This window comes from Dendrobium catenatum, unplaced genomic scaffold (genome assembly GCF_001605985.2).
Source record: "Dendrobium catenatum unplaced genomic scaffold, ASM160598v2 fragScaff_scaffold_706, whole genome shotgun sequence".
NCBI classification, from domain to species: domain Eukaryota; kingdom Viridiplantae; phylum Streptophyta; class Magnoliopsida; order Asparagales; family Orchidaceae; genus Dendrobium; species Dendrobium catenatum.
The window spans coordinates 655,896-678,179 of NW_021319168.1; the positions used below are offsets into that span (position 1 = coordinate 655,896).

The window sequence follows — 22,284 nt, forward strand, 5'->3', positions numbered from 1 at the left end:
AGGATCGCCGCATCACCTCTATGTACGGACTCATAGGAGAGGTGATCCTATAAGTGCTAGGGGCTAACTCTATCTCAATCCGTATTAACGATCTGACGGGGGTAGGTACTGAACCATCATCTACCTCATCTGGCTGCTCTGCCTCTGACAACTATTCTGTCTCAACTGCCGGAACTGGGTGGACAGGGGTGTCTACCTGTTGACGCCTCTAAACCCACCTCCTATGGTGGGGCTCTGTACTGACAATTGGCTGCTCTGGGGATACCACTGTTGAACTCATCTGAGGCCGGGCAGGCTCCTGCTGCTGTCTCCATCCTCAACAATGTGGGTGTTGTCCTATCATATGAGCAACTACCGGCAGCCTAATTATTGGAACTGCAGGCGGCTGAGGTGTCTGCCCCCTCTACCAACTATAAAGTCCCCTCACAGTCTGCCTTTATAATTGGAAAGTCGCCTGAGAAATCTGTCAGAGTATCTTCTCCCGACTGACAAGTCCCCTACCAAGAAATAGGCGAACGATGTGTCGAATCCTTTGAGTGAGGGATCGAACACCAGCGTCCCTAGGGACCCTAGCCCGGGGTAACGTAGTGGCAACAGGAGGGGCCTCCTTAATGCGGGCAATGTCCTTCTCATCCACACTATATGTCAGCGTGGAGAAGCATCCTTCCTCGAATGCCTCTATCATAGGAGCTACAATAACCTCTTGAGTAGGCACAACTGGAATTGGTTATGATCTCCGATGTCTAGGAGCCACCGTCCTCTGAACAAGCTTCTGGTGAGCTATCGCCTCAGCCATCTATTGTATCTCTGCCTCGAACGTAGCTAAATGTAACCTCCTATTCCTATTCATCCAGCCACTTCTCCTAAGGCCGGAGGTGGAGGTGGAAGGGACATCTGAACCCACCATCTAAGTGGCAGGGGGAACAGGGACTACTGGAAGTGCCGGGGTCTGCCTGACAGTCTCAATATGAGAAAGCCGAGCAAAAATAGAAACTCAGCCAGAAGAGGGCGAAGGCACCTCGGTCTGGGCACCCCTTTTCATAGTGGAAGTGGTAGGGGAGACCCGAATGCGAGGTACATCCGGAAGAACAGCGGGAGTAACAACAGCAGCAAATTTCCAACGCTAAGGGGCCGGAGCAACCTGTACAACAGGAGCGACAGGCGCAGGTTGCCTGGCCACTAGACGAACAGGTGGAACAATTGCTGCAGGCTGCCGGCACTGAGGGGCCGGAGCAACCTGCGCAACAGGAACGGTAAGCACTGGACGCCTAGCCTTAAGTCGAACTGGTGGAACGGGGAGTGGCCTAGGAACTGGTCACCTAGCCACAGGGCGCACAGGCTGCACAAATACAGGAACGGGATGAGCAGGTGCCCGGGCTGTCCGCCGAGCAGCTGGTTGTCCGAACGGGCGCATGGCTGCGAGTCCTCTTCTATGAGGAGGAGAGAATGTAGAAGTCTCCGCCGGGGTCAGCCCGCCAAGAGTGACGAAGGCTGAGTCCGTGAAGGAACCAAAAGTGATCCCTCTAGCGTGCAGATTGGCAAGTAGGGACTCAGGGAGAGTCATCCGCGCATCCGAACCAAAACTGAAAGTTACAAACGGAACAAAGGAAGCCATGGCACTGCTGCCAAGAAAAAAAATTTTGAAAATTTGTTTAGAATTGAAATCACAAAAGAATGAAGGATTTGATAAAGATTTGATAAAGATTGATAAGGGATGGAATAGCCTGTAAGGCTCGAAAGAAGTAGAATAGGAGAAACCCTAGCTAAAGGGAAAGGAACCTAACTAAGAAAGGGACGGACCTAATATAAGGAGTACCAATCCAAGAATACACACCAGAAAATATAATATATAATCCAAAGATTGGGAGAGAAACTGGTCCCACCGTGGTCGCTAGAAATCTGTGGACCTCCGAAAGAGAATCGCTCGTGGTACGAACACAGACGGTACGACCACACTATCCCATAGGACAAAATGATTGTTGGCCTCTACACTCGACACGAACAGGTTGATGAAAAGGCAGATTGGATCGTGCATACGACTAACCATTGAGGATAGAGGCTGTCGCCAACACAACCCGATGGGTAGTAATATACACGACCTAATCACGGGTTTCTCCCACCTGATACAATAGTTCGAATGGGGTTTAGTTAATATGGGACTGAGTTTTCCACGGGCGTAAGCCCCCGTGGTTACTTACATCCCAAGTCGGAGCCCGAGAAAACTTTTGATTAAGGATAATATATTATCCTCTCCTAAAGTGGGATTAACACAAGGGTATAGACTAAGAAGTCCTACTCAAAAGGAAGAAATGTCCAAAAAGGCTCAGTCAACATGCGTGGCTCATACCAGCATTCGGAGGCTCTAGGGTACTAATGAGAAACTGTGAAAAGAAAATCAAGCACACAATCACATGCGTGAGAGAAGAGATGGAGGTGGCGTCATCCTGTGACATGGATAAGTAGGATTTATAGTTCCTGAAAGGAAGGGACCTACTTAATATTTAAGGAATATTATGAGACCAAATGTAGTAGCCTCGAATACTAAATCTAGGCTGGGCTTAGTGTTATACGAAACACTAAGACCCGTGTCTTAGCTATTGCAGTGCAAAACTTAAACTTACCTCAGTCTGGATTAGGGAGCCAACTAACCACCTAATTACTTTAAAACCATGCTATCAAGTCAGTTTTGAAAGATGGGTGGGTGGTATAGTTCTTTGGAAATAGAACCGATATCTAAAGAATTTCCTAAGTGGTCCTAAACTTATGTGGGTCAGATGCTCATAGCTAATGCAATTATATTTTATTTAGTTGGTTACTAATGCAATGTATGATAGTTGAAATATCAGCTCATGAATGCTATAGAATTTTTAAAACAAGCTTATAGAAAATATTTTTTTTTTTAAAAGATTGGGTAGGTCCGGCACTTCATCCTCATATGCCAGATTATCTGGACTCTACCCATAGGCAGGAAGATGTCTTATAGCAAGGAAAGAAGAATGTAGTAATATGCATGCGACCCTGGACGGTTCTGGCAATTTCCTAGGTTCGTTAAGTTTCTAAATTATTTAAAACTTAAATATTAAATTTTGGTTATGAGCAGAAAAATTTTTATAGTCCTTAGAGAGCCTAACGGAATCCAGGCGAAAATAAAAGCGACATGCAGAAAATGAAATCAAAGAAAATTAGGCAATTTCTACTGCGCAATCAGGTAAACACATCAATATAAATCCAAAAATAATCAACTAAATGGCCATAGACAAATTGCCCTTATTACAACCCAGATATGCATAAAATAAAGTGGCCGGACACCACTGCCAACAACCCGGATTTCTAAGCTTATGACAGACGCAAATGACTTTGAGTGGGATATTAGTCTTCAGTCTTCTGGGTGTCTTCTTTGCCTTGGACTCCTTGGATCTCTCCTCCTTAGACTCCTTGGATCTCTCCTCCTTTGACTCCTTGGAAATCTCCTCCTTAGACTCCTTGGATCTGTCGTGGCTTGAATATATAAACAAAGAGACAATTTTCCCCTTTGGGGATGACTGCCTTTTCTCTTTGGATATCTAAAGCCATCCAACTCGATCTTCCAAATGGAAGAAGACTCTCCCCTTTAGGGATGCATTCTTCTTTTGGAATTCGAGTTGGATAAGAATATCCCACTCAGAGTGCATTTTCACAAATTTTAACTATATTACAAATTTTACATCCATTTTAAAAGAAAATTCTAGACTCCCTGCATGGTTATCCTAATAAAAATCAGAAGCAGTTATATATGGAAATGAAAATAACTCAAACTATTGACCCTGTGCCAAGCCATGCTCTTAATTTATGAGAGCTAAGCAGCTCCACCTGTAGCAGTTATAATTATTTTTAGCTCTCATTTATTTATGGGGGCTGAGCAAGCACCTGTATAAGACAGTATTAAAAATCATAACGGTGCCCCAATTTATTAGCTTGAGCATGGCCACATACATGGAAGAACATTATATATATATGACGTTTCTAACCTAGGGGTAAACCTAGCGCTCGTCACATCCCCACAGTGCAATAAAAGTAAGCAAACATACCAATTCAATTTCATACAACATGCAGTGAAAACCATCAAAAAAGCTCTGGCACACAATAGAAAAATAAAACCCAGCGGCCTAACCTAGATCTAGAAGTGGTGCCCTAGCAAATAATTCTATGTGTGTGTAAGGCTGGTGTGGTTTGGATAGGTCCTAAGCAGGGTAGTTAGTTAAAGTTATCTAGAGTTCAGGTTTATTGGGGGTCTGAAAAGAATATTTTAGTTGAAATTCAAATATTAGTGGATCAGGGTTCATTTTAATTATTTCAGTTTGTTGATCAGTTTTAAGAGCTTAGGATACTGATATTTAAAGTTTAAGTGATATTAACCAATTTTAGAAAGTCTCAGGTCCTCCTAGGAACTAAGCTAAGGGTCCAAAAAGACACTATGGGAAATAGGCAAGGTTTGGGATTCCCAACACCTTAGAAAAATACTAGACATTGAGAGGAGTAGTTAGCCAGGTAGTACACTGAAATAAGAGTTTTCTAGGCAAAGTTATGAATTTTCTAAGTTTCGAGCCCTAAATGAACTACGGTTGACGAAAAAGTTGACTTTCTAATCTAGGCAATTTTTTGAAAACCTAATTTTTTTATTAAATATTAGACCCTAATAGGAGTCTAATGCAAGTGAGTTTACACAATTTGAAATTTTCTACAATTAGTTATGAGTTTTCTAAGTTCAGGGTAATTATGGAATTTTCTAAATTTCCTAATAAATGGTTGATTTTATGGTTTTGACCCAAATAAGCTCCAAACTGATTGGAATTACTCCCAAAGGTCAGGAATGACCTGAGAAGGTGTTCCAAAGTGTTTAGAGATAATTTGGGATTTTTAATAATTTTTAATGAATTATTAGGGGCAAAAAGGTAAATTTCACCTATGGTCAAATTAGGGGTCAACATGAAGTCAAACTTGGGAGCCCTATTTATCTAAGGTCAAGAATCAGATTTTGGTCAGTTTGAGGTGTTACGGGTAATTTTCTGACCTAAAATGTATTTATTGTAATTTTTAGTATGTATCGGGGCCTTATTTAACAAGTTAATTATGGTTGGTTAATTAATGGGTCTAACAGGCCCTAAAAATTTCTAAAAAATTCTGGGAGGTTTCAGATGTCACTAAGTTTAAATGTTAAAGTTTTCATGTCAATCCGGGGTTTATCCTAGCCCCTAGAAAATTTCTAAGTTTGCTAGACAAGTCTTTAATTTTTGTCCTTAAGATGTCACTACGTTAAATGAGTTTAAATCGAAGTTCACACTAACCCTCGAGGTAATAATGCATGGAAAACATATAAAAGCAGTAAACACTCCATGTCCTTAAATCTTGGAGAGCCTAAACTGATGTGGCCACACCTGCATATTGGCCATGTGGGCATAACAGCCAACGACACTACCACTTCTCCTGCCTTTACCTTTTTATTCCTGCTATTTACTTTTTTCAGTTAGACACGTATTGTCCTTTTTCTAAAGTTTGTTTTCTTTACTTAGCAGCCATCTTGCTCAAGGAGTTGGCATACATATATGTTATTACCGGCAAAGGAGAAGATAGAAAAATAGACACCAAAAGCTATTCAGCTAAAACCTTTTTACTGTTTTATTGAGTTCATCCCTTTTCAGGTTCTTCCGGAGATTAGCCGCTGCATCAGAACTGGTATCAGAGCTAGCGACATGGCCGACGGAAGCAACCAACCCGGGCTCGACGGCGATCGGAGCTTGGAGGCGCTTTGGGAGGCGCAACAGCACACGTCCAAGCAATTGGATGAGCTTATGAATATTTTCACTCGTTTTGCAGGTGAAATGCAAGATGAGTTACGGCAGATCCGGACCGCTACCAACCCAGTGGCGCGTCCAGTGACTCCGGCAATCATACCGGGCCCCCGTGTACCAGGTAATGTCAATCCGGTGGCAAGACAGATGCCTACATTACCTCCTGACTTTTCGGATTCAGAAGAAGACGAACGTCCTGAACACGAGCAATCCGACACCGAGGACTACAACCGACGTCCAGTAAACAATCGGATGAGGCGAACAAGGCAGCACAGGCGAGAACCCGAGAACATCCGACTCAAACTGGACATTCCATCGTTCGATGGCCGGCTTCATATCGAAGATTACCTCGAATGGGAGGGCGCAGTAGAAAACTTCTTCGAGTACATAGAAATTAGCCCGGACAGGCAGGTTAAATACGTAGCTTGTCGCCTCAAGGGCGGGGCGATGGCTTGGTGGATGCAGTTGTGCCAGACAAGACAAAGAGAAGGAAGGGGATCCATCCGCAGCTGGGGTCGCATGAAACAGTTGATGCGTCGGCACTTCTTACCCACTGATTTTGAGCAGTTATTGTATATTCAGTATCAACAATGCAGGCAAGGATCAAGAACTGTTAGTGAATATACCGAAGAGTTCTATAGACTCAGTGCTCGCAATAATCTGGCCGAATCCGAAAACCAGCTAGTGGCTCGTTACATCGGTGGGTTGAAAGACCAACTCCAAGACAAGCTGGAGCTCAATTCTGTATGGTCTGTATCTCAGGCGGTGAATTTTGCTCTCAAAGCAGAAGCACAGAACCAAAGACCACACCGCCAGTCCTTTCCCCGAAAATTGCCACAGGAAGGCAATCCAAGTTTCTCCAAAGCCACATCGCCACACTCTAAGGTATCTGGGGCACCGCAGACACCAGCGAGCAATGCTTCCGCCGATGCGAAGACAATAGCTCGACCAAAAACGCAGGGACGGGATAATCCCTATGCCAAACCTGGTACGATCAAATGTTTCAGATGTCTGCAACCGGGACACAGGTCCAATGAGTGTCCCAACAGACATCAGGTGCAGCTTATGGAAGGTGACGAAGAGGCGGATCAATCGGGATTTGGAGAAGAAACAGATGAGCCCATTGAAGAATTGGGAGCTGATGAGGGGGAACCGATCCTTGGTGTGTTAGAAAAATTGCTTCTGGCTCCGCGTAAGCAATTAGAAACTCAGAGAAACAGCTTATTTCGTACCAAGTGTACCATTAATGGCAAGGTTTGCGACGTCATTATTGACAGTGGATGCACCGAAAACATTATTTCTAAGGCTGTCGTTCAAGCTTTGCAGATAAGGACGTCCAAAAATCCTCACCCATTCAAAATTAGTTGGGTCAAGAAAGGTGTGGATTTCACTATTTCCGAATTTTGCAAGGTCACGTTTACCATCGGCAAAAGTTATCTGTGCCAAGTGACTTGCGACGTTATAGACATGGATGTGTGTCACTTGATTTTGGGTCGTCCTTGGCAGTTCGATAGCGGAGCAATTCATGACGGAAGGTCTAACACGTACACCATTGAATGGAAAGGAAAGAAGATCAAGTTTGTGCCCACCCCTCAAATTCAGAACAAGGTTGTTAACAATAACCTTACTGTGGCTCGCATTGTGTCTGGACATTCCCTGCTCCAAATTAAAGAAGCGAGCCACCTCATGTTAGCTTTAATTGCCGAAGACACTTCAGGGCCAAACATGTCCATGACATCGTTGGAAGTGCAGCAGCTGATTAACGAATTTCAGGACATCGCCGCTCCCGAACTTCCTTCGTCTCTTCCTCCCCTGCGGAATCTCCAACATCAAATAGAATTCATACCAGGGGCTAGTTTACCAAATCTCCCTCATTATCGGATGAGTCCGCGGGAGCACTCAATTTTAAGGGAGATTGTACAGGAATTATTGCAGAAACAATTCATACAGCCAAGCTTAAGCCCTTGTGCTGTTCCGGCATTGATAGTTCCCAAAAAGGATGGGCAGTGGCGTATGTGCATCGACAGTAGGGCCATTAATCGGATCACTGTTAAATATCGATTCCCCATTCCCCGGATTAATGACCTCCTGGACAAGTTAGCCGGATCAAGCATCTTCTCCAAACTGGATTTGAGGAGCGGGTATCATCAGATCAGGATTCGACCCGGAGACGAGTGGAAGACCGCCTTCAAGACGGTTGATGGGCTGTTTGAATGGAAGGTTATGCCCTTCGGGCTTTGTAACGCTCCTTCTACATTTATGCGATTAATGCATGATGTTCTTAAACCATATTTGGATAAATTCTGCATTGTGTATTTTGACGACATTTTGGTATTTAGTTCAACGCTTGAAGATCATTTGGGCCATCTGAAATCCATTTTAGAGACATTGCGTGACAATCAATTGTTCCTCAATGTGTCAAAGTGTGAACTGGGAGTTAGCAATGTTAATTTCTTGGGCTTTGTTCTCACGCCGGAGGGAATTAAAATTGCTCCACAGAAAGTCTCTGCCATCCGCGATTGGCCAACGCCATGCTCATTGTCGGACGTGAGGAGTTTCCACGGATTAGCCAACTACTACCGACGATTCATCAGAAATTTTAGTGTTATGATGGCCCCCATCACTAATTGTTTAAAGTCTTCAACATTTGTGTGGACAGCTTCACAGCAGAGGAGTTTCGAGCAAATAAAAACCGCACTCAGCTCGGCACCGGTGCTTGCCTTCCCCGACTTTGATAAGCCCTTCCAGGTGGACACTGATGCATCTGCCGTCGGCGTTGGAGCCATCTTATCCCAAGACGGAAAACCTGTTGAATACTTCAGTGAGAAGCTTAGCGACACTCGCCAGAAGTGGTCGGCTTATGAGCAGGAGTTGTACGCAGTCGTAAGAGCTCTCAAGCAGTGGGAGCACTACTTGCTCCACAGGGATTTCGTGCTATGCAGTGATAACCATGCTCTCCAGTACATCAATAACCAGAAGAATATTAACAGGATGCACGCACGTTGGATTGTCTTCTTCCAACGATTTAGTTTTGTGATTAAACACAAAGCTGGCCGCGCTAATAGAGTAGCCGATGCATTGAGTCGGCGTTCAGCGTTGTTGACGCATCTCCAGACAGACATCACTGGACTACAGTTATTACAAGAGCTGTACAGCGAGGACAAAGATTTCGCTCGGGTTTGGAATGCTTGTCAAGCGGGACAACCTCAACAGGATTTTACATTGCATAAGGGGTTTTTATTTAAAAGAAACAGCTTATGCGTGCCCGACTCCTCTTGGAGACCACAATTAATCAAGGAGTTGCATTGCGGGGGTTTATCCGCCCATACAGGTAGAGATAAAACTCTGGAGTTACTACAATCTCGTTTTTATTGGCCGCATTTACGAAGAGATGTCACACGGTTTATAGCAAAGTGCTCAGTTTGTCAAAGGTTCAAGGGAATTGCACAAAATACAGGTCTGTACCTACCTCTTCCGATTCCTGACTCTATTTGGGAAGATCTGTCACTAGATTTTGTATTGGGCCTGCCGAGGACAAAGCGAGGCTCCGACTCCATCATGGTCGTTGTCGACCGTTTTTCCAAAATGGCGCATTTTGTCCCGTGCAAGAAGACATTTGACGCCGTCAACATTGCCCAGCTCTTTTTCAAGGAGATTATTCGGCTACATGGTCTGCCCCGCAGTCTGACATCGGATCGGGACGTGAAGTTTGTTAGTCATTTCTGGAGGGAACTATGGAAGAGGTTGAACACTGAAATCAAGTTGAGCTCCGCATACCACCCTCAAACCGACGGCCAAACAGAGGTGGTTAACCGAACTTTAGGTAGCATGTTACGCTGCCTTGTTCAAGATAATCCGAAACGGTGGGAAGAGCTACTTAGTAATGCCGAATTTGCTTATAATTCGATGTATAATCGCTCCACAGGGTGCAGCCCTTTTCAAATAGTGTATACCAAACAACCAAATCACCTCGTGGATCTCACCATCCTTCCTAAAGGCAGCAATCCAGCAGTCCAAAAGACCATTACTCAAGCGCAAGACACGATCCAAGCCGTCAAGGAGAAGTTGCAGGAGTCAGCAACTAAGTATAAACGTGATGCAGATGCTCACAAGCGGCACAAGGTGTTCAACATTGGAGAATTAGTGATGCTGAGAATGCGGAGAGAGAGATATCCGCAAGGAACTTATTCCAAGCTTAGCCCCCGAAAGGTTGGACCATTCCCAATCAAACATAAAATCAATGATAACGCGTACGTGATTGATCTTCCGCCGCACATTCAGACGTCGTCTACCTTCAACGTAGCTGACATATACAGCTATCATCCGCCGGATAATGAAGAACCTATTAGCATCTCGTCGGAGTCGAGCTTCTCCGAAGTGGGGGAGGATTGATGTGGCCACACCTGCATATTGGCCATGTGGGCATAACAGCCAACGACACTACCACTTCTCCTGCCTTTACCTTTTTATTCCTGCTATTTACTTTTTTCAGTTAGACACGTATTGTCCTTTTTCTAAAGTTTGTTTTCTTTACTTAGCAGCCATCTTGCTCAAGGAGTTGGCATACATATATGTTATTACCGGCAAAGGAGAAGATAGAAAAATAGACACCAAAAGCTATTCAGCTAAAACCTTTTTACTGTTTTATTGAGTTCATCCCTTTTCAGGTTCTTCCGGAGATTAGCCGCTGCATCATAAACTAAGTGGTGGTGCATCCTACACATGCAAACTACGTAAACAAGAAAGAAAAGACACCTAATGAAGGGATTAGTGAATGATTGGGATTCAATCACCCACTAATCCACTCCCCCATGATTACTCTTAAAACATAGACTCTTTATTTAAAATTCCATGTAGTGAATCTCCCAAAATTAGGTAAATTTAGTAATCTATGTAATTTCAAAAGAGTTTAAAATAAAATAAAAAATATATATTAAAAGAAAAGAAATAAAATTTGGTGAAAATAAACATAATTCAAAATAATTCCATTCATAGTCCTTAAATCGTCGCAAGCATCGCATCGGTTTCCCACCCTCAACGCTACGTGAGCGCCTTGGGGGTTTGCCGGCCCGTCGCAAGCATCAATAAAAGAACCTTTTCTCTTTTTTTATTAATAAAATATTTTTTTTTATATACATATAAGAGATACATATTATGTAATAACAAATTTATTAATATATATATTATATTATATAATAACTGATTTATTATATAATAACAGATATATTAATATAATAATAATTATATTAAAATAATAGTTTAAATAATAAAAATAGGTGTTTTTACTGTTATATAAATAATTTAAAATTCAATGATTATTTTTATAAATTTTTTTTAACATGTAGATAATAAAAATACAATCAAAACGATGTATTGTGCGTATAAAACGGAGCGAAAATGAATTTTCTATGATTTTTTGAAGTTATTAAGGTTTTAAAAAATAATTTTTCAATCAATTTTAGTCAAATCGGACGGCGGCGGCAGCGGGACACTTGTCGGGTTCGGATTGGCTCCCGCGGTTCTACGCAATCATTGCCAATGATTGTGTTGTCGCGCAATCATTGGCAATGATTGCCGCGGCGCGGAAATCTTTGCCAACCGACTTAACCATGTCGGCAAAAAGCGTTGGTCGTTGGATCCGCGCGGTATGAGATCAACGGCCCAGATCGTGCCGAACCGCGCGCGGAACCACGGGGTCAACTCCTGCGGTCGGACGGAACCGCGGAACGATGCGGTTCTGACCGTTGATCACGGGATCAACGGTCCAGATCCCGTGAATCCAAACTTAGGGCGAACCCGAAGACCAAAACTGTTTTTGGCTTCGTTCTCGCTGGATACTCAACCAAATTCAATGAAATTTTAAACGAAGTATCTACGTATGAACAGAAATCGTGGGGATGTAATAGCTTGATCTAACAAGACCTTTGTAGAATGTTATTTAACCCTAAGTGTTCTAACTAGGGTTTAGGATTATACCGCGAATACTCGATGAAATTGAGAGATATCTAGTTTGTTGCACTTGTAGACTGTCCACGCTTTTAGCTGTATAAGAAACTACGAGCTCTCGACGTCTAAATCACACGCAAAACGTATTGGAACTTCTGCAGCTTCGGGTAGCCTGAGAACTCGCCGCCGCCGGCATTGGACGGTCGGGATCTGGTCGGGGAAGGTGGGGAAACTCTCCAAGAAGACTCACACGAAATCTCAGAGCTCGTGGAGGTCTGTAGATAGAGTAATTGCAAAAAGATCCAAAAATAGACTTGATTTTTAGTATTTAAGGCGCCTAAACTTATCCTCAACGGTTGGGATGAAATCAGAGGCTTAATGGGAGGGAAATCAGGCTATTTAGGCCGTGGTTTGAATTTCAAAACGGAGGGAATTGATTAGGGCATTAAATGAGGCTTAAATAAAGATTTAAGTGAGTTTTAATGGGTCGATTTGACCCATTATGATTTGGATTGACCAAGTCATGTGTTGACTTGGTCAACTCAGTCAAATGAGTCCAATGGGTATGAGGTTTGAGCCATGAATGAGTTTGAATTTGATTTGGGTTCAAAAACCAAGTCAACTCAGTCCATCATGCTCATGTCTGGGCAAAATCGAGGTCAACAATTACAAGAATAATAAGAAGTGTTCATCTCTAAATGTTCGGAATCCCAGTGTAATCCTAACAATGTGCTCCACGGGTAAAATCCCGCATAACTTAGGGTCAGCAATTGCCACCCTCAAAAATAAATTTTAACTAATAAGAAGGGTAATTTTGAGATTTTGCCCGCTTTTAAACAAATTATTTTGAACGCAAAAGCTCCCCTTGCCTTCAACCAAAAGAATTTTACCTAGGTGAGTAACATAAAGAGGTAACCAATTATTCCTCCTTTTTAATTTGGAAAAAATCATTTTTACGATACTTTTGCAATCATATAGAAATTATTTCAACTTCATTAGTTCTAATTCTAACTTTCTTTATATATATATAAGTCTTTCATAAAAGAATCTAGCAAATTTTGGAAGTACTCTTTCATTGACATCTAGGTAGAAATTCTTACATTACTACATGGGTTTTTCATAGTTGATTTATTGATCATTTTATGATAATAAAGTTAGCGGTATAAGTGACTCAAATTGACTTGTGAGGAGACTTGAGCTTGGCTCGATAAATAGCCCGTGAATCCAAATTTGCATTAAATTTGGGTCTACTTGTTAGCTTGCATGTTCATGATTCATATTAAATAGTGAAACACGGATATGATTATAAGGAAAAATTTATATCACGAGCATATTATAAAGCAACAAATGAGATGATTTTTTTAGCCAATTCTTTCACCTTCTATGATAATATTAAATTTAGTATATGTTGTTAACATAATCAAAGTGACAAGTATTGATTATTATTGTTTTTTTTTTTTGCCACATTAGGTTACAGAACTTATAAGATAATTGTCAGGCTTTTTACAAATGGAATATTTTTTTAAGAGGAAAGAATGTGTTGAGATTGATATTAAATTCTCTTTGCTGATCCTATCATTCGACCATCAATTTGGAGTTACAATATCAATGAGAGAGAAAATTCGTAGAGATTATTTATTGAAAGGACCATATCAACAAAAAAAATCATCATTTCCCTTAAACAATGATAAAAAATATTTCATGCAGATTTAACTCAAAATGGTTTGAAGAATTTCTTGACTGGATAGAATATAGTGTACAAAAAGATGATGTATTTTATCTTCATCGCTACTTATTTAAGCCTCAAGAGCAAATTATTACATGCTAAGGTGTTGAAGCCTCGTTTGTTGGTGAGGAATTTAAGAACTAGAAGAGAGAAGAAATTATTTTTGGCCATGTAGGAGAACATACAGTGCACACAACAAGCCAAGACAAAAATATGAAGCTTTAATAAAACATCAAGAGCAAAGTATTCATGCTTTATGATTGAGCAATGATGAGAATAATAAAAAAGTATATCATATCATGTTAACTACAATTGTTAACGGTATTTGATTTATTATCCGCTAAGGGCTATATCTCCTTTTTAGTAAAAAAAAAAGTTAATTTAGAGTTGATGAATTGCAAATTTTTTTATTGATATTTTTCATTTTGTCAAATCATCATTAATGATGTTGATTTGAGTTTAAAGGGATAATTATTGGTGACTTTCTCTAGAATTCTAGACTATATGCTTGAGGGATTGTAGGGTTTATTTGCAAAAGTTTGTGTCTTACTTTAATTTTTATTATTAAAAACTTTTTAAGATTAAATAATATGTAATCATTTATTACATTATAAGAATGATGGTGAAGTTTTAATATAGGAGTAGATTGTAAATTATGATTTTCTTTTTGTAGGGTGGGGCCAAAAAGGAATTATTGAGAGAATTGGTATGATTGTAAAGAAGTGTGCATCGATGAGATGTAATGAATGAAATTTGTGAAAATTAGAGTTTAATTAGCCCATAAGCAAGTCTTCTTAATTATTGAAGATTATTCTTAACTTTTTATTTTCTTCTTCACTTGCTTTGATTGCCTCTTCTCTTCTTGATATTTTTGCTTTTCTAAATTAATTATAAGGAGATAGAAATAGAGTTTGAATGTTGTAGAGAGAGGGTGAGGTTGGTTGGGTAGTGATAAAGCTTATAGTGCTAGCTATATACATAAAATCGGGGAATTTATCAGCAAGGGGTGTCAATTCGGGTCAACGGGTTGGGTTTGGGTCGAATTTGGAATTGACCCGACACTATTTGGGTCAACCCGAACCCGACCCCTTTTTAAAAAATGGGTCAGGTTTTCAAACCCAAACACGATCCGACACGAATGACCCGAAGTTGACCTAAAATTGCTAGTTTTCTGGTCAAAAATCGGGTTAATCTTCGATTTTCGGGTCAAAATCGGGTAAAAAACGGGTCAATATCGGGTTTCCGGGTCAAATAGGAGTTTTCGTGTCAATTTCGAGTCATTTTCGGATCATTTTCAGGTTGTTGGGTCAACTCGAATCCGACCCGATTTTTAAAACGAGTTGATTTGTTGAACCCGAACCCTACCCGTTTCGGGTCCTGGTTGTCCATAACCCGGATTTTTTCGGGTTAGGTTTGGATCGTGTTTCGGGTCATGTCAAAAATTGACACCCCTACTATCAGCTGCCACCCTCATAGGAGGCGTTTGGCAGCGTAATTATTCTCTCAGCGAGCCTGCCAGCAGCCAGCCCCACAAGTGCAGGATCTACAGTTATTTCCTCCCCATAGAAGGGATCGCGCCTCATGAGAGTGGAATCAAACATGATTTTGGGGGTTTTCAACCATGCTCGCACACCAACCAGCTAAGCCGCATGAGGTATATAATGCATTTGTATATAAATATAATATTTAGTGATTTAAACACCTCTTAAATGAGATCCTATTCTCAAAAGAATAACATTTTTTCTAGAAAATTCTTATAAAATGAATTAAAGTTTTGAATTTCACCCTCCTTTTTTCATATCTTATTTTGATATAGCCCTTTGTGTAGCTTTTGAAGGTCTCGTGTCTTATTATGTATTCATAAACATGAACGTGTCAATTATGATGCTAGAAATTCATTATTTTTGTGCTTCAACTTAGTAGACTCCTCTAGATTAAATATAACATGCAATAAAATATAAGCCGTACAATAATAAGAGATAACAATTATAAATAATTATGTTAATTATAATTCACAATTACATTATAATTTTATTTGGCACAGCTTTCTTATTGCTTTATCTTTCATATCGAAATCACAATTTCTATTTTGCCGCTACTTTTTTGTTGTTAAAAAAAAGTATTAGAAAATAATCCCAAAGGAAGCCTAAGGCTTCGTTTGGGACCGAATTCTTACGGCCTTCTTAAACAGCTTTCAAGTACATAATCTTTTAGTTTAAAAAATTTTTGTACTAAAAAATTATTTTAGAAAGTAATTAAAAAGCCGCCCCAAATGAAGCCTAAAACTTCATTTGGGTCGGCTTTTTTATTGCTTCTTAAAATAGGATTTTAGTACAAAAATTTTAAGCCGTCCCAAATGAAACCTAAGTTTATTTTTATATTAAAACAATTTTTTTAAAGATTTTGAATTCTTTAAGAAAATAAAGGGTCTTTGAATAGTCATTGTCTCTTCTAATAACATCCACAGATCCACTTCAACTATGACTACAATAGATGCATGCATTAATTATTTGTATTTAGTGACAAAATTCTTAAACACGATTAGCAAATGATCAACACGCGATTATGTTTTAGGCCACGAAATTAAAGTCTTGAAAAACACATTAATCTCAAAGAATCTCAATAATTGTCAAAGCAAATCTTTGAGTTCATTAATTTGACAGGGATTTGCATCAGTAAAATATTATTAAATGACATTGTTCTTCTTGGTATGTTGGTTGAGATCTTAGGCTGCCAACTAAGAGGTTTCGGATTCGAGTCTTGTGTATGCGATATATGTATGAGTCTGCCTTAATTGGCCTAAGGCTTTGTTTGGGACGTCTTTCTTACTGCTTCTTAAAACAAATTTCTAATATAAAAATTTTAATTTTTGTACTAAAAAATTACTTTAAAAAATAGTAAAAAAATCGTCCCAAACGAAACCTAAATGTCCAAAAAAAAAATTATTGCAAATATATATTTTTCCTCCAAAATCTTCATCCATAGCTTTCATTTCTCACCTAAAAATTGATCGTGACACCTAGCTATTGTCATCATCACCTGCATCTCTCTATATTCAAATAAAAAAAAATTAATATTTAAGAAATTTTCAAACTCAATGAAATAGTTATATTTCACAATTTCATTATCATAGATTAATTTTATCTTAATAAAAAGTTTAATTATCTTATAATTTTGAGCATTTATTGAATAATATTTACATATTGTCTTATTAGTTTGATATAGATTGCATCAATATATTTTGATATTGGGGTCATTTAAATTATTGAAAATGAAATACACTGTAAAATGGAATACGTTGTATAAGGAATACTATTAGAGTTGCAAGCGAGTCAAGCAGACTTGTGAGTTGGTTTGGGCTCGATTCGATAAATGGCTTATATACTGAACTTGATGAGCTAACAAAATAAGCTTGAGTTAAACCCTGACTTGACATGTTAGCTAGTGAGCCAGCTTATTTAAAAAATATTAATATAAAATAAACTTAAAATATATTAGTATTCAGAATTGATGGGGGGATGGGGGGATGGGCTAAAGACAATGATGGCATGAGCGGTGGCCAGTGGTGGGCCGAAGATGGTTTGCCAGGCAGTGACGACAGAGGTGGTGGTAGTTGTGACTTTTTTGGTTACAATAACCCAAAATTTAAAGTGTATTTTGAAATTGATCAAATCTAATGATTTTTTAATACATCATAATTGAAGGAGGTTGCGTTTTAAATACTTCATAATGCTACTCTACATTTCTTTTATTTCAGACTGAATCTCAATATTTTCATAATCTTTACATTTAGAATTCTTGTATACCCCTTTTACTTCAAATCAAACATAATTGAATTATGTTGTGGTTAAGTCAAGCGAAGGAATTAGAAATGCTAAGACTAATTGAAAAAACTCTTATATGATTATATATGATATGAAAACAATATTTTTTAATTCTCTTCTAACTATCAATATGATCAAAGTTTTTCTCTCTCTAAATTTGACCTCACTTTCACTACTCTCATTTTATATTCTCATTATGCCATTAGAGGATCAAATTATAATTTCGTAAGATTCTTTTCCTTGAAATATCTCTTCAACAAGTAAACAACTTTCAAAGCTAAAGCCCAACAACGTTTGTGAACAGCCCATTAAAGTTTAGGCCCACATACATTCGAAATCACCTAAGGTCCATTAAAATTTGAAATCTCATTTTCCAACGCAAGCAGGACGTCTTATCATCTCTCGGGTAGAAAGTTACGCGTATCGCGTATCGTCTCTCTTCTCAACTCTACAGTCGCCGCCCCTCGCCGTCTCTCTACTCTGGTGTAGGCTTCAGCTTCCTTCCCCTCCTCTTTGTCCCCCACGCCGCTTCCGATCTTCCCGTCCTGTCCTATCCAAGCGTCGCCCATGGAAGCGAAGATGGGAAGTGATCTCAGCGCCGACTTTGGGAAGCTGGTAACTGTTCTTCCTCCGATATGTGGTTCGAGTTATTTCTTCTTGTTTATATATTGTTTTGGGATTTGGAAGTTGGATCTGATTGTTTCTGATGTGTGTGCCCTTTGTTGCTTTGGTTCGGTAGGTCGTGGGGGAAGGGGAGCATACTAGGTGGACGGATTCAAGGGGGTTGGTTGAAGGTCATGTGGTTTGCGCTATTTGTTTGGAGAAGATATTGATCCAGGAGACGGCTCTTGTAAAAGGTTGCGAGCACGCGTACTGGTTTGTCTTTACTTTTCATTTTAGGGTTTCTATATTTTTTCCCCACTGGATTTTTGGCCTGCTGCAAGTTTTGATGGTGTAAGACAGTAAGGAGAGTAAATAAGTACTTTCTTTAAGAGCCACAGAATATTGAGTTTTATTATCTTAAACTTTATTCTAAATTGTGCTGATTTTAAGTCCACAAAATATTGATGGCAAGTTGGTCTCTCTAAGATTTGGAGACCTGGTTTCAAGATTGCACTATTCTTCTTCTCATAACACCTTTGAAAAAATAATCTCCCGTGGTGTCCTCTCTTCGTATGCATCATCCACAACAAACAAAACGCACCAAATCTCATAACCTCCCTTACACAACCAACCCAAGATCCTCTTCTGCAACCACAACACGTAAATACTCCCTCCCATCACGATAAATCTCAGCACCTAACTACTCCCTCTCATCACTATAACACTCATCCAATACTCATTTTAGCCAATAATAATTTAAAAAAAAAAAAAAAAACATTCACAAACATATTCAAAAACTCACTCTTGCAAAACTAAACTAATCACCTAACCTTAAACTCACTACTATAACCCAAGCACTCAATGATTATAAATGGTGTTGAGCCATGTCGGAAGAATACAATGTGCTTGTTCAAAGTGGAACACAAGAAGTTGTTCCTTGCCTTTTCTCAAAATTTTGTTGGGTCCAAGTGAATTTTCTTACATCAACATAACTTTGATGCCTCTATTGATTAGTTCAAAATATGGTTATCATGATAGCTCTAATTGTCAAGCCTATTATAGTATGATCGGTTCTTGGAACTACTATCAAGGTGATTTCTTAGTCAACTCGATATGAATAATGTCTTTTTCCAAGGCCATCTCTCTAAGAATGTGTTCATGGATTAACCCCCAAGTTCCATCAAAATAGACCATTGATGAGGACATCGAAGATCAACGGCTACGATCGTGTCTATTTATGTATTTTATTTGTTATTTGTACTTTTCCATTTCTACCCTCACTTGAGGGCTTTGCTTTATGTTGGCCCTAGGGGCAATTATGTCCGTTTCACATCAACCATCTTACATATGCGATCCCGCACTTTAAATTTATGCATTTTCTGATGTCAATTGGGCATGTAAGAAAGATGACTTCACTTCTATAGTGCTCATATCATGTATCTTTGTCAAAACCTCATCTCTTGGAGTTTTAAAAAACAAAGTATTTATAGCCCACTCCTCCACCAAGTCTGAATATTACTTTTTTTTTTTTTTTTTTTTTTTTTTTTACACCATAGATATTGAGCTTCGTTGGGTTTGCTTTCTACTCATCGAACTTGGCATCTACTTTCCTCAGTCTTCGATGATCTGTTGTGATAACATGGATACTACTCATCTCAGTGTGAATCCTGTTTTTCACTTATGGATGAAACATTTGGGCCTTTGACTATTATCATTTTATTTGGGAGCAAGCTCAAAATGGCACCTCTTTCCCAGACCTATGTGTCATTTGAATTTAATTAGCTGGTGCACTTATTAAATCACTTTGGTGCACTCGTTTCTCTACATTAAGCAACAATATTGGACTTTCAGACTAAAGTTCTATCTTGACGGGCATGCAAATGAATAAATGCATAATTATTGTAATTGATTAGTTTCCCATTTTTTAGTCTTGCATGTACTTATTCAATTTCCTGCTATATTTTCCACTTACATTTGAAATCAGGAAACATGCCATATGCAACCTTGTACACAAGATCTTAAAGAAATAAGCAGGCAATTATTCAGACATTCGACATGAAGTTTTTTTTTAGAATGGTTGTGAATATTTTGTTTTTAACGAGTCTTCTATAAGATATCAGCTTTTAGATTAATGTTAGAATTAGATAATTTTTTACTTTCTATATAGGATGCACTATGATTGCGTGGACTTGAAGAATTTATTGGTAATGGATCTTAAAGGAGAATCTTGAAAATAGTTTGATTAATAAAAAAAATTAACTTTTCTGATCGTGCTTCTCTTGAAATATAGATATACTCATTAATGTTGGAACAATGATAAAGTGAACTGGAGTTATGTTGTATTGCAAATCAGGGCTGTTTCATTCCTACAGTTTGGATATTATTGATTTTTTGAACAAATAGTTCAATGAAAACAATAAAAAAGATATCATTAAGCCTGATTGATTCACCTCCTCAAAAAAAAAATTCCACATTTGAAATGAAATTTTTTTTCTTGTGTTGAAAGTTGTTGACGATTAATGTTAGAATTAGATTATTTTTCATTCTATATAGGATGCACTATGATTGTGTGGACTTAAAATTTTGTTGTTGATGGATCATAAACGGAAATCTTGAAAATAGTTTGATTAATAAAGAATTTATGTTTCCTGGATGTGCTTCTCTTGCAATATAGATATACTCATTAGTGTTGAATTAAAGATGAAACGAACTGGATTTACATTGTGATTGGAAATCAGGACTGTTGCATTCCTACAATTTGGATATTACTGACTTTTTGGACAAATAGTTTAAGAAAAAAACAGTAGGAAAAAAAATCAAGCATGTAAATATTATTGATTCACCTTCTCAAACAAACTCACCCTTAAAAATTTTTAAGCTTAGCTGTTTGTTATTGCTTTTTAGCAACAGTTGTAGATTGACATTTGGATTATTGAAATGGATTTACAGTAATGACTTTTGTGATCCATTTTCTACTTTTCAATGTTGATGATCTGGTCTTTTTCGCCCTGACGCATCATCTTACTCTAGGTTTGTATCATGTCATTGAGTGCTAGACATATAACGGTTGATACATTCCTTTTGAAAAATAGCAATTTGATGATTTTAAATACGTGCTTACTGGTATCTTGTCGGTTTCCTAATAAAAAAATAGTTTTTTTTGTGAACTTGCTTCTGTTTGATTTCACTTATCGGTTTTGATGGATACCTATTTTGGGATCCTTAGATGTTGGTGGTCTATGATTTTCTGCACTTGGCTAATGCTTACTAGCACAAAGTGCAAATAACATTAGTTTTATTTATGGCATTTTAATTTTCATACTTTTTGTTGAGCAGTTTAACATGTATCCTAAGATGGGCAACATACAAGAAAAATCCTTCATGCCCTCAGTGCAAGAATCCATTTGATTCCTTGACGGTCCATCGTTCTCTTGATGGCTGGTATTATTACCTGTTACTTCTTTTCTTAAAATTAATTATTTGTTCAATAGCAACCACACTGACCTTTTCCTCATACAGTATCCATGATTACATGTTTGAGGAAAGTGTCTGCCTTCTTCTTAGAGCCTCTTGGTTTATTCCCCTTGCGATAGAAGCTCACGAAGATGCATATGAAGAGGAGGATCTTTCTTATTACTATTATGCAGAGCATATTCAAAATGAAGAAGATGATGAAGAAGACGAAACTTATTTTGCCAGAGGTTCATCAAGAATTCGAATTGGCAATAGGAGATGGGGAGACAATGGTTTTATAAGGGATGGGAGAAAGGAGGCAAGGCCTGTGAATCGGCGGTCATCGGAGGACTCCGCAGCCGGTCCATCTCGCCAGCCAAAGATGAAAGAAGTTGCTAGTAATGCACCACCAACTGGAAGGCGAGCGAAAAGAGCCCTCAAGAGAGAAGCTGAAGATAAGGCTGCTGTTACTAAACACCAGCAACATCTTCAGAGGCTAGGCCTAAAGTAATCTTCCACATGAAGATTAACTGGATACCTTCTCAGCTGGCTTTGCAATTAGGCCATGACCTATTAGTTGGACCTGCTGTACAGTATATTGGCCTTGTTTGATAATCTACTCGGAGTACTATATTGGGATGACTTTCTTCTTCTTTTTTAAAGCGGCTTTCTAGTTTAAAAAATTTAATTTTTGTATTAGAAAGCTGATTTGAGAAGCAGGAAGAAAGCCATCTCAAACGAAGGCTTAGTGTCTTGTGCAGATGTTTATAATTTCCCAAAAGCTCTTCATGAATGAGTTCGTGACTCCATCATTCCCTGGGGTAGTAAAATTCCATGTGCTCTTGATAACCAGTTATTACTGCAATGTTGATTATGATAATTTCTGCAATGTCTTACTAAGTTC

General features: G+C 39.0%; 1 protein-coding gene across 1 annotated transcript; it reads left to right on the top strand.

Moving 5' to 3' along the window:
- The first annotated feature begins 17,698 nt into the window (after window positions 1–17,698).
- LOC110109711 lies at window positions 17,699–22,056 on the top strand. The gene is made up of 4 exons (XM_020840912.2): window positions 17,699–17,939; window positions 18,064–18,200; window positions 21,264–21,368; window positions 21,447–22,056. The coding sequence occupies exons 1-4, from the start codon at window positions 17,892–17,894 to the stop codon at window positions 21,889–21,891; spliced, it is 735 nt and encodes a 244-aa protein (XP_020696571.1). The 5' UTR covers window positions 17,699–17,891; the 3' UTR covers window positions 21,892–22,056.
- Window positions 22,057–22,284: the final 228 nt, after the last annotated feature.